The 13,272-nt window shown below is 48.9% G+C and overlaps 1 protein-coding gene across 1 annotated transcript in view; it reads right to left on the minus strand.

The window, feature by feature from the left end:
• EHD4 (EH domain containing 4) overlaps positions 1-13,272 on the minus strand; it is a 74,443-nt gene that overhangs the window by 42,817 nt on the left and 18,354 nt on the right. Inside the window, exons 2-3 of the mRNA XM_010369068.2 lie at positions 12,084-12,260; positions 1,347-1,444 (exon numbers count right to left, since the gene is read on the minus strand). Coding sequence (XP_010367370.1) covers positions 1,347-1,444; positions 12,084-12,260 — 275 coding nt within the window. The remainder of the gene's footprint in view (positions 1-1,346; positions 1,445-12,083; positions 12,261-13,272) is intronic.

Consider the following 13,272-nt stretch of genomic DNA (forward strand, 5'->3'; position numbering starts at 1 on the left):
TGGCAGCGATGCACCTGCTCCATCTCCTCCCTCCCAGCAACCCGCCTTTGTTTCAAGGGCCAGGGTGAGGGAATGACTTGAGCTGCCTCTGGACCTGTGATGGGAGGAACCCATCCTGACCCTCCCGATCAGGCATTTCTTCTCCATAAGTCAACTCTGTCCTCTGGTCTGCCCCTGATGCCCCCTTCCTCCAGGACAGAGGGAGAGACCAGGCCCACCGGTTTTTTTTTTTTTTTTTTTTTTTTTTTTGAGACGGAGTCTGGCTCTGTTGCCCAGGCTGGAGTGCTGTGGCCGGATCTCAGCTCACTGCAAGCTCCGCCTCCCGGGTTTACGCCATTCTCCTGCCTCAGCCTCCCGAGTAGCTGGGACTACAGGCGCCCGCCACCTCGCCCGGCTAGTTTTTTGTATTTTTTAGTAGAGACAGGGTTTCACCATATTAGCCAGGATGGTCTCGATCTCCTGACCTCGTGATCCGCCCGTCTCGGCCTCCCAAAGTGCTGGGATTACAAGCTTGAGCCACCGCACCCGGCCTTTTTTTGTTTTTAAGACAGAGTTTTGCTCTTTCACCCAGGCTGGAGTGCAGTGGTGTGATCTCAGCTCTCCACAACCTTTGCCTCCTGGGTTCATGTGCCTCAGCCTCCCAAGTAGCTTGGATTACGGGTGCACGCCACCATGCTCAGCTAATTTTTGTATTTTTAGTAGAGATGGAGTTTCACCATGTTGACCAGGCTGGTCTCGAACTCCTGACCTCAGCTGATCCACTGCCTCGGCCTCCCAAAGTGCTGGGATTACAGGCGCTGAGCCACTGTGCTCAGCAGACCCATCTGTTTTGACTACAAAGCACAGGCCTAGAAGCAGCTGTTGCCTCAGCCTTGTCTTGTGAAGGCTGGAGAAGCCCAGATGTCCTCTTCTGCACAAGCATTTTCCAGTCTTCACAGATCCCCTCGGAACGCTTCACAGTCTCTCCCCACCCCAGAGCTTCCCTTAGGTAATTCCTACTCCTCCTCCAGATCCTACATCCAATGCTGTTTCCTCCAGGAGCCTCTCCCAACAACCCGAGGCCAAGGCAGGTCCCTTCACACCCTGATACCTCCCAGCGTTTACCCCACTCCTCATCTTCATTTACTCATGTGTAACTCGACAAATGTCTTTCTCACAGAATATAAGCCCCTGGAGCGGGCAGAGTCTTTGATGCTATGAACTCCTGGTTGACATTTGGGGTCCCTTCAGCTGCCCAACAGCTGTGCTGGAGGACAGACAGAATACGATAGGGACAGAAATCCTCTGCTCACAGCAGAGAGGGCCTCAGCCAGCACTTGGTGGGGAGGGCGGGGACAGGCACTGACCTCGGCTAATGCGCTGCTTCTCCCCTGAAAGGATGCCGGGGCTGTCGATGATGCTGATGCTCTTCAGGACCTGGTTGGGCAGCTGTGAGCACATGAATCTGGAAGAGACGGATCAAAGGAGGGGTCAGAAACTGGACATCGCAGAGTGCTCCAACCATGGGGCTCCTTGGCCTCTCTGGGCTTCCTGACATCTGTAAAGTGGGGGTCTGAAGGAGACTGACAGAAACTGAGAATGGCTAATCAAGTCATTTGTGAAGCAGGAGCTTGGAAGAGATTGACAGCACCTCCATCCTGTCACACAGAACGGGATGCTGGCCCATGGGACAGGTATGGGAGGTGCACAGGCACCTGCCTCCACCTGCCACCTGATGCCTTTCTGTTCATTTTGATTTTAGCTAACATTTATTGACCATGTAGGAATCTTACAAATATCCTCTCATTTGATCCTCATATTGACCTCATGAGGTGAAGGAATTATCCTTAACCTAAGAGAGGTTAAGTAATGCTCAGGGTCACTCAGAGCAGTGCCTTAAACCCAGGTCAGCCTGGCTCCAAAGTCATGGGCCTCACCTCTCCTTGCTCCAGGCTGGTCCCTGCCCAAGCATCCTGGGCTTCTCCCCCTGGGAATCCCATGCCTTCTTCAGGGTGCACTGCCCCACTGGGCTGGAGAGCCCCAAGCTCCCTGCCTATTCCCTAGCATGAAAGCTGGAGGGACTGGAGCCTATTTCCCCATCTGATGCCTCAGGAACTTAGCCTCCAGCCCGGTGTCCCCTATGGCTTTAGGGCCAGGGAGGGGAAGGCACCTGTGATACCCAACAACCTCCAGGTGCTTAGGAGTCTAGGGGAGCTGGAGAGTAGGTGAGGGGACCAGGTTAGGGGAGGCCCTGGCTGAGCATCTTTAGGCCTCTCTTGTTCCTCACTTGCCTGATACCATCTCCTCCTCCTGATCCTGGTCCCTTCTCCCTGTAGTCACTGCCCTCGCATCCACCCCACAGAAGCAGAGTGGGGAGGAAAAATCTAGCCTGTGGATAAGCAGACCTGGGTTCAAGTTCTGCCCAGCGTTTCCTGATAATCTGCTATGGGACTCTGGGTAAGGGCCTCCCTGCTCTGGGTCTCAGGTTCCTCACGTGAAAATGGTGGCTTCCCGACAGGGTCTGGCGATGTCCTTTTAGCTTTCAGGCTGAATAACTCCACAAGCGATGGTAGGAAGTGCGTTGTTACTTCTACCCTGGGCACCAGGGCCTGGGCTGGACCTTAGTGAGGCACCGTGTATGTTTAAGGCAGAAAGCGTAGAATGCCTCTGCTTTTCCTCTACTATGGATGGCTGACATCTGCGTCTGTGTGGGCAGAAAGCTAAAACCTCAATTCTTCCGTGCGGTGGGGAAGTGGTGGGGATTACTCATAAAGTAAAAATGCTGGGAATGCAGGACGGGGAGGCCTGGCCAGCCTCCACAGTGCACATGTGGACAGCAGAGCCCTGGGTAAGAGCGGCCAATCCTGACATTTCAAAATCACTTTCTCTGAAGGGGCTCAGGACACGATTTTCACACAGTCTTTCCTACATTTTCACATCGGCCCAGGAAGATATAGGAAAAGATATTGGGATCCTTTTGCAGATGGAAAAGTTGAAGCACAGGGCAGTTATGACATTCTGAGGCCGTGCTGCTAATGCATGCTGGCTACAGACCGCAGCCTACTATTTCTGATGTCAGTGGGGTGGAACTTAACCCACAAAGTTAAAAACCTCATTACATTAAAAGTAAAGGGTCAAGTTAGTGGAAGAGAAGCCCCCCATTTCTACCTGTCTCCAGACACGGGGAGAGATTTGTGTGAATAAAGCACATAAGGCTCACCAAGCATTCTTTGTAAGTTCACAGAAAAAACCCCGCTATGCCATTATTCAATTCTCTAGAATTGGGGTAGGAACAGGGCTCTGAGCGCATCTGTGGTGCACCTCGTTTCTCGTCAGGAATGATTGTCTCTCAGTGCCGTCCCATCCTTTCCATCACATGGCCTGAGACATCTGGCAGAGCTGAACACATCATACCTACGTGAAACAATTTTCTGCAAACCATTCCCGTGGAGAGGCTGATCTTTTCCCCAAATCACAAGCTCACACTCAATATCCATTTTTCCAAAACAGCCACCCCCTAGATTCTCAGGTGAGGCTAACAGAGGGATTCAAAATGTGCACACTGTTCACTCCCTGTGTGTAAGGCAACAGCCTTTCCACAGGCCTCCTGACATGACAGCAGAGGCCAGGCATGGGAGCCACAGAGCAAGCCACCGTGAGATGCACTGATGTCACCACACGACATACAAGGGGGCAAAGCGAGGAGCCCAGGAGGGCTGAAAAAGAAAGGACGAGGAGGAGGAGGGGAACGGCGTGGGGAGGGAGAGCTTTGGCTGGGCCACCCCAAGAGTGGGCGGCTGGGGTTTTGTGTGCACAGCTGGACTCTGCTCCCTGAAAGACAGTGTCCAGGGGTGAGGGGCAGGCAAGAGAACAGAAAGGAGCATTGAGACCCTGCGGTGCCACGCTCATGCTGCGAGGTGACAACTCCATACGAATGTGTTCCTATGAAGTTATGCTGGGATCAGAAAAAATCCTTAATGCTGTTCTAGCAATCGTGCCTCAAGCTTCTGCTCTAAGAAAGGGAGGTGCACGGCAAACGTACTTGTTGTGTGTATAAAAGCAGTGCAGTGGCAGTTGGAGCCCAGGAGTGAAGAACCTGGGCTCCGCAGTCAGCACTGCCAAGTTCATGTCCCGACCCCATCAATTTATAGCCGTGGGACTTGGCCACATATGTCATGTGACTCCTCTGCGCCCAGTCTCCTCCTTTATAAGCAGAGGCTCACAGCCCTACCTGTAAGGTTGCAGTGAGCCTGGAGTTAATGTGCACGGAAAGTGCTTCGAACAGTGCCTGACACCCAGTAAGACAGCCCTGGCCGGCCTGACTTATTGAAATGTTTCCAAGCACAGATTTGCTGTCCCAAGGTGGATTTCCTACTCCTTCCTGGGGAGATTAACACAAGGAGGATCTGTGCCTTGCCTTCTACATTTCATGTAAAATATGCAGACACGTACTGGTTCAATCCAGGAGCCTCACATGGCTTTTGTGAGTGGCCTTCACCCGAGGATGACCTGATAAATGTTGTCTTCTGAAGTAAGAGAAGAAGAGGGAGCAACCAAAGATCCTAGGCTGGCCCCCCCAACTCCACATCCTCTCCACATCTAAGGAAGGGCCTGGGGTAGCAGAGAAGGGGAATAAAGTAATGGTCCAGGTTATGAGGTCTCAGGCAAGCTGCTAGGAGTCCTGCCACACAGTAAAAAGAGAGAGTAAAGCCAGGCATGGTGACTCTCACCTGTAATCCCAGCACTTTGGGAGGCTGAGTGGGGAGGATCTTTTGAACCCAGGAGTCCAAGACCAGCCTGGGCAACATAATGAGACTTTGTCTCTACAAAAAATAAAATTAGCCAGGCATGGTGGCATGCGCCTGTAGTCCCAGCTACTCAGGAGGCTGAGGTGGGAGGACGGCTTGAGCCCAGGAGGTTGGAGCTGCAGTGAGCTTTGACGGTGCCAGTGCACTCCAGCCTGTGCAAGAGAGCGAGACCCTATCTCAGTTAAATACATACATACCTATAGAAGGGGGGGGCAAGGAGATTACTTTAAATTTCCCCCAAACACTAACATTCCAATTAAATGATCAGCATTTTAAAAACTAGACTTTTAGAAGAACTAGGCAGTACCTTAATACTGATTTTGATTCCTCAACAAAACAGTAATATCTGTAGTCATTATAATAATAATAAAATAGCACAAACATTTCCTGACCTCTTACTGGGTGTCAGGCACAGTTTGAAGTACTTTCCACGCACAGTAACTCCAGCCTTACTGCAGCCTTACAAGTAGGGCTGTGAGCCTCTGCACTTAGAGGAGGAGACTGGGCACAGAGAAGACACACGCCGTAACTTGCTGAGAAGTGATGGAGCCGGGACATGAACTTGGCAGTGCTGACTGCAGAGCCCAGGTTCTTCACTCCTGGGCTACGATTACCACGGCTACTATTACTATTACCACAGCGCACAATGGAACCACCGCCGTGTGGCGTATCACGCACAGGGCAACATCTTACAACAAAGGGGTGACGTGCCACAGCCCTGGAACTCGTCCCCAAAGGGGCTTCCTTGTGTGGCTTGCTCTCTACCTAGTGGTGTGGAGTGTCAGGGTGGGGAACAGGAGGTAGGAGATTTGGGCTCTAGATGTCTCCCTTACTCACTCATTCTGAGACCTCGACCCTGCATAGGTCTCTAAAGCTCTCTGAGGAACTCTACCAGTCCTGTGGACTTCCACGTTTGCCATTAGGTTCAAATAAACCTAAGCTGACAACGGAGAGAGTACAGAATGGTTTCAAAGTACTTCCTTTCACCCCAGCCCACTTTATTGATGAAGGTAAAACCAGAGAGATAATACAACTTCCTAAATTTGCACGGTAACTAGGACACAACCCACAAAAAGACTTTGACAACTGAACTGTAATAATTCTTATTATATGGTCCTACCACAAGTGGCTGATCTTATCTTCCAGTGCCTAGGAGGAATCAGGAACTGAATTTCACATCCAGATCATAGCAAAGCCCCTGGCTGCCCTATTAGATTGAAACTAATTACCATTTTTAAAGGTTAAAGATGGTTTAAGACTGCCAATTTCATATGGTTCAACCTAAATATGTACTTTTATAAATCTCCTCCTGACTGCCACAGGGGAAAGCCCAATGCAATGGCCCAGCCAGGAAGGTCTGCCTGAGCCCGGGGAGAAAGGCATTTCTGGAATGTCAGGACCAGAAATGTACAGGCAGCTGCCAGTCAAGAACAATGGTTTAGGCCGGGTGCAGTGGCTCACGCTGTAATCCCAGCACTTTGGTAGGCCAAGGCAGGTGGATCACGAGGTCAGGAGTTCAAATCAGCCTGGCCAACACGGTGAAACCCTGTCTCTGTTAAAAATACAAAAATTAGCTGGGTGTGGTGGTGGGCACCTGTAATCACAGCTACTAGGGAGACTGAGGCAGGGAATTGCTTGAACCCGGGAGGCAGAGGTTGCAGTGAGCCAAGATTGCGACACTGCACTCCAGCATAGGTGACAGAGCAAGACTCTGTCTCAAAAAAAAAGAACAATGGTTTAGTGACCAGGGAACCACCACCCAGGGAACTACCACAATCTTTTTTTTTTTTTAATTTTTTTTCAGAGACAAGATCTCTTGCTATGTTGCCCAGGTGGGTCTCACAACTCCTGGGCTCATGCGATCGGCCTGCCTCGGCCTCCCAAAGTGCTGGGATTATAGGCATGAGCCACCGTGGCTGGCCAACAAATCTTGAGGTTAAAAAATAATGGGGAAAGCTTCACCAAGTTTATTATAGATAAATGAACCACAACATACACGCACAAGACAACTCAGTTATTCCCTCAGATTAAAAAAAAAAACTATAGGTTAAAAAATAATGGGGAAAGCTTCACCAAGTTTATTATAGATAAATGAACCACAACATACACGCACAAGACAACTCAGTTATTCCCTCAGATTAAAAAAAAAAAACTATTTTGCTGGTGAATCAAGAGTGATTCTTGGCAAGAGCCTGTTATCCTTAATTTCTGCAGCTAAATTGGCTGGGGGAAGCAGCATGGGCTTGGACTGATGCTGTGAACTTTAGTAAGTCAGTTTTTAAAAATTCTCCGTGGTACATAGTGACTATGAAATATTCAAAACTTGGCTGGGCGTAGTGTCTCATGCCTGTAATCCCAGCACTCTGGGAGGCCAAGGTGGGTAGATTGCTTGGGCTCAGGATTCAAGACCAGCCTGGCCAATTTGGCAAAACCTTGTCTCTACAAAAAATACAAAAATTAGCTGGGCACGGTGGCACACACCTATAGTCCCAGCAATCAGGAGGCTGAGGTGGGAGGATCGCTGGAGCAGAAGTCGGGGCTGCAGTGAGCTGTTATTGTGCCTCTGCACTCCAGCCTGGGCAACAGAGTGAGACCGTGTGTGTGTGTGTGTGTGTGTGTGTGTGTCTGTGTGTGTCTGTGTGTGTGTGTATGTATAAATTCAGCCAGGCACGGTGGCTGATACCTGTAATCCCAGCACTTTGGGAGGCCGAGGCAGGTGGATCACCTGAGGTCAGGAATTCAAGACCAGCCTTGCCAATATGGTGAAACCCCATCTCTTCAAAAATACAAAAGGTAGCCAGTCGTGGTGGTGGACACCTGTAATCCCAGCTACTTAGGAGGCTGAGGCAGGAGAATCACTTCAACCCGGGAGGCGGAGGTTGCAGTGAGCCAAGATTGCGCCACTGCACTCCAGCCTGGGCGACAAGAGTGAAATTCCGTCTCAAAACAAAAAAAAAAAATAAATCAAAACTCAAAAGCTAAACTGAGTAAGCCTCGCTTAATTACAAACACAGAAGTAACAAATGGAGTACAAGCCCAGTAAGACATCTGTGTGTGTTTTATGATGGGGGAATCACCATTCAAACACCAGACAGTGGTTATCATCACCATCATCAGGCCCAGATAAATGACTGAGACCTGGAAGGGCTGTTCACACTCCTTCAGCTCAAAAGGAAGTTTCAAGTTATTTTTCACAGAAAACGTGACTTTTTCACAGAAAAATAACTTGATTCAAGTTATTTTTCACAGAACGAAACAGAGGCAATGACGAAGTACATGAGATTAAGAATTTCTTCTGCGGAAGACAACAATTTAAAACAATACTAGATGCCAGACTAAAAATGTCTGTAGCTAGCTGAATTTGAAAATATATACATTACCATTTTTTAGAAAAGGAGACCGAGAAATAACATAACATCTTAATTCAAAAGCAGACTGCAGGGGGAATGTCAGATCCCAGCGAACGCCTGGCACTTCTTGAACTGACCCGAGTACCCTGGCATCTCCGAGGATCCAATGCTCTGGGTGCCCTTGGCTGTCTCCTCCTCTGTGGGGGGCAACTGCCTCCTGATAGCAACCTCTGGAACGTCAACAGGCACCTCCCCAGAGCAGCTCCCAGACGGCCGCTGAGGAATTCGTCCTGAGCACAGCAGTCTGCTAGAGTTTCAGAATGTCCCCCCACAGCCATTTCCATAGAACTCTTTGTGTTCTACACTAAACTCCTTTTATTGTTCAAGTATGGAATTTCTCTATTATATACCTTTTTAGGAATTTATATTCATTTCTCAGAAATGCACCATAGACCCCCTTGTCACTCCTTAGATGCCAGCCTGGGAGGCTGAGACTCAGCCTCTGCTGCTTTGCTTAATGGTGGAGGGTGTTGTCCCCCTCCAGGTATCACCTGGTATTTAACTCTTTTAAAGACGCCGCTGGGGGCAGATGCCCAAGCCAGCACTCCTTAAGGAGAAGGCCAGGTAATGACGACCTGTTACCTGTCGCAGGGAGAGTCTGGTGTGGCTGCCTGGGAGAGAAAGTTCTCCACAGAAAACAAGCAATTTTCTTTACTTGGTGTTACATTTTGACCTAGTTCCCAGGGAAGTATGCTATGTGAAAACAGGTTTGCCTCTAGTGCTAACCCTGTGCTGTTCCCAGAGGGAAGCTATAATTATGTACGCACATTTGAACGCCCTAACTAATTGACTCTTTCTTAACTAACTGCTGTGTGGCGCTGTCCTGTGGATACTACTTAATCAGGCTGTTTACTCTCAGGTAGCTGAGTTTACATGAGGCATGTCCCTTACATGTGAGCCTGACATACACTTGGTAGAAGGACAGAAACTCCTCTTGGCTGGTGCTGAGCAGAGGTGTGGGGTGGAGGACAGGGGAGAAGGGGAACCTGGATTCCAATCCCCTCTCTGTCTCTCCCTGATGGCCTCTCCCTGAGCAAGTCATGTCTTTGCTTTCTGCTTTCTCATTTGTAGACTGGCCACAGTATGGTCTGTTATCAACCCCAAAAGAATAATGTACATGAAATGATGTAAGTGATGACTGGGGACATAATCATTGCCATCTTCATCATCATTACCGGAGGGCTATATTAGGGACAGCCTTACGAGTTAAATAGGGGGCACTGGGCAGTGATTCCCAGTCCCAACATCGTACTATTCATTGGCTGGCCTGGGTTTCAATCCCAGCACTGATCTTACTGGTGAAGTGACCCCCTGGAAATTAAAGTAACCTCTTTATGCCTTGATTCCTCCCCCTACATTCAGGATAACAGTAGCACCATGTCACAGGGGTTCTGTGAGGATTTAAAGCTAATATACAAGTCTAGAACAGAACCTGACACATAAATGCCATACAATTATTTGCTATTATTTTTCTATGTGTTATTCTGAATTCAATTGACACTTGCTTTTATTATAAGACATGGATTATTTTCAGCAAGTTTTAAATTCTGAGACATGAGCTTTGCCATCCAAAATCATTCCTGAACACTTCTTTTCTGTACTCAAAAATTTTTTTGGTTAGGAAAGGAAATCATTTGCCAAAACAAAACAAGCCAATAACCACTCTTCCTGGTTTCTCCCTTGTGAATACGGACTTCACAAAGTGGGAATCTGAAAAAAGTGGCAGCTTATTTCATTAAGCCTTTGTTGGGCAAAAAGAGCCTCAGACAAAGGGCAGTGGCAACGAAACCAGAGGACCCCAGGGAAGCCTTCCACAGAGACAGATCCTGTGCCTTGAACTTTCTGGGGCCTCCCCTTCTGGTCTACTTCCCCTCCACCCTGGGCCACTCTGTCCTGAGAGATCTGGAGAGTTGACCCTCTGGGGTTCTCCCGCCCAGGGCTCAACCTCCTCTCCCACAGTGAGACACTCTGGTGCCAACCAAGGCAGCTCTGGAGTTGAAGAGTAAACTCCTCCTAGAAAAGTCAGCCCTGCAGGTTGGAAAAAATCACCTGGACAGTGTACCTATCACCATCAGTAATAAGATGGAACTTCTCTGGGACTCCTTCCACATCACCTGCACATTTCTGTTCATCCCATTGCCAAGTTTCCTGGATACTTTCTTTGATTTGCAAAAGGAGCATCAAATCAAAAAGCCCCTAAAGGAGAGTTCAGCTCCCCGGAGAGTTCCAACTTCCACAGAAGGCACCTGCGGAGGGGCCTGGGTGGCCCTTGGCCAAGCCAGTGCACAGCATCCAGCACATCATTCATTCCTCAGGCCACGTGAATGGTGTCCCTGGAGCTGCGAGATGAGGTGCTTCAGGCTTTGGGAGGACAGCAGCCAGCTGGGAGGATCCGTTCCTATTTTTAAAAACTTCTAGAAAGGAGATGTGGTCTGTCAGCTCTAATCCTACTTCCTCTCCCTAAAGAGGCTTGGATGACCCTCCGTAGCTCTGTGCCTCCTACAACCCACTCCCCCAAATCAGTCACACGAAAGCTAGACCCAGGAAAGAGGGAAATAGAGGGGTGGGAGGGGGATGATAGGAAAAAAGAGAAAAGCATTATACAAAGGCTAGGGGTAGCAAATAGGAGGTGCAGGAGGGAGGAAGGAAGGCAGATCCAGTGGGAAAGGGCAGAGCTGCAGCCAGGGGCACCAGCCGGCCTGTCCTCCCCACCCCCAGCAGCTCTCAGTTCCACTGGGAACTCTAATGAAAGGTTATGGGAGGAGTACAAATAAAACACATCTCCAAGTAAGGCAGAACCTCAGCGATCCCACAACTTTACATCTATAAAATAATGACCATGTAGGCTGGGTGCAGTAGCTCACACCTGTAATCCCAGCACTTTGGGAAGCCAAGGTGGGTGGATCACCTGAGGTCAGGAATTTGAGACCAGCCTGGCCAACATGGTGAAACCCCATCTCTACTAAAAATATGAAAATTAGCTGGGTGTGGTGGTGGGCACCTGTAATCCCAGCTACTCGGGAGGCTGAGGCAGGAGAATTGCTTGAACCCAGGAGGCGGAGGTTGCAGTGAGCCAAGATCATGCCACTGCACTCCAGCCTGGGAGACAGAGTGAGACTCCATCTACAAAAAAAAAAAAAAAAAAAAACCACGTAAGAAACAGCTTTTCATGTTTTTCACTCTGTTTCCCTGGCCCTGCTCTGATAAATAAGGAAACAGCTCAAAGCTGGGAGTGAGAAGCAAAAGCGTCAGCCAGGGAGGTGGGGGGACCTGTCCTGGAGTCAGCAGATAAAACCCAAGTGTCAGGTGAAGCTTAGGGGTCCTCTGGGCTAAGCTCTCTGACTGCAGAAGCCCAGCGCACCATGTCTGAGAAGTGTCCATCTCGCCAGCGCTTAACATTGCCGGTGACAGGGAGCTCACTGCCTCACAAGGCAGCCTACTCCATTTCTGTGCAGCTCAAATCCTTAGAAATTTTTTCCTTATACTGTATAGCCTTTTTATTTTTTAACTTTTTAAAATTTTTGCAGAGACAGGGTCACATTTTGTTGTCCAAGCTGGTCTCAAACTCCTGGCTTCAAACAATCCTTTCACCTCGGCCTCCCAAAGTGCTGGATTACAGGCACGAGCCATGCACCTGGCCCTGTGCAGCCTTATAATGTCCAATCCTGAGCATTAGCTCTACCCTGTCAAGTTACCCAGAATAGGCATAAATGATCATTTCCTATGATAGTCTTTCAAATATCTTAATATGATAAACATATTTTCTATGACTTCTAGAGCAGACAGTCTCTGTTCTTCTGTTTTTGAATCTTTATATGTAAGTGGCAATAATTCAAAGAAAAGGTTTAAACAGCCTGACCGAAGATGGCAGCTTGTTGGTCCTTACCGATTCAGGAAAGCGTTTCCAAAGCGACTGAGCTTTCTAAATGGCTTTTTGGGGTCCACGACTAAAGCATTCCCTGGGGTGCTGCCCTCAGTCTCTCCATACATCACGGCGATGAAGGAGTCAGTGGTGGGCTCCGGACCAATCCTCATGCCTGGGAAATCCTGCTCCAGTAGGTATCTGGGAGAGGGAAGAAGAAGAGAAAGCTTAGCATCTTGTCACAAAGTAAGAGACCAGAAAGCTGCCTGCTATTACCATTTTCTTTACATAATCATTTAAAAACGTAGAAACATAACCTCTAAGAAAAGCACAGTGATCCTCATTTGCATTTCTGTTGATGCAACAGACGCTTCCCCAAGAGAAGTGTACCGCGCTGGCTCCTGGGCATCCTGGAAGCTCTGTTCAGGCTCACATCCCTTAGGGGAGCCTCCCTGATCTGCATGTGGGGACACCTCTTCTGTGGTCCCTGGGTACCCTGTGCCTGCTGCCAGTGTGGTGCTCAGCATGTGTACTACAATGACTTGTTTATGGGCCGTGCAAGGTGTCTGAGATGATGAGGGCAGACCCATGTCCCAACCATGCCAGGAGGGTGATCTTCGCCTTATAAGCCTTGAAGGGGCTCAAGGGAAAAAACCTGCATGGCCTTCTGCAGCTCCCCATTCCTGCTACTAACAATCTATTTGGTCCTAAACTATTTCTTTGTTTCTAAAAAGTTCTGACTGATTACAATGTAAGCCCACAATCTGTGACTATTCCCAGGGAAAGAGAGAAAGTGCTGAATTCTATCAAAAGCCAAACACAATTTTCCCACCTTTAAAAGAATGAGAAATTAAGCCACCATTTAGACCTATGTTTTCTACGGAAATAAAACTGATTTTTTTTTTTTTTTTTGAGACAGGGTCTTGCTCTGTTGCCCAGGCTGGCTGGAGTGCAGTGCTGCAATCTCAGCTCACTGCTGCCTCAACCTCCCAGGCTCCAACAATCCTCCTACCTCAGCCTCCCAAGTAGCGGGGACTACAGACACACACCACCATGCCTAGCTAACTTTTTGTAGAAATAGCGTTTCACCATGTTGCCCAGGCTGGTCTTGAATGCCTGGGCTCAAGCCATCCACTCACCTTGGCCTCCCAAAGTGCTGGGATTACAGGCATGAGCCACCATGCCTGGCCTAAAATTGAAACTGTTTAGCAAC

The sequence above is a fragment of the Rhinopithecus roxellana genome, chromosome 17 (assembly GCF_007565055.1).
Source record: "Rhinopithecus roxellana isolate Shanxi Qingling chromosome 17, ASM756505v1, whole genome shotgun sequence".
NCBI classification, from domain to species: domain Eukaryota; kingdom Metazoa; phylum Chordata; class Mammalia; order Primates; family Cercopithecidae; genus Rhinopithecus; species Rhinopithecus roxellana.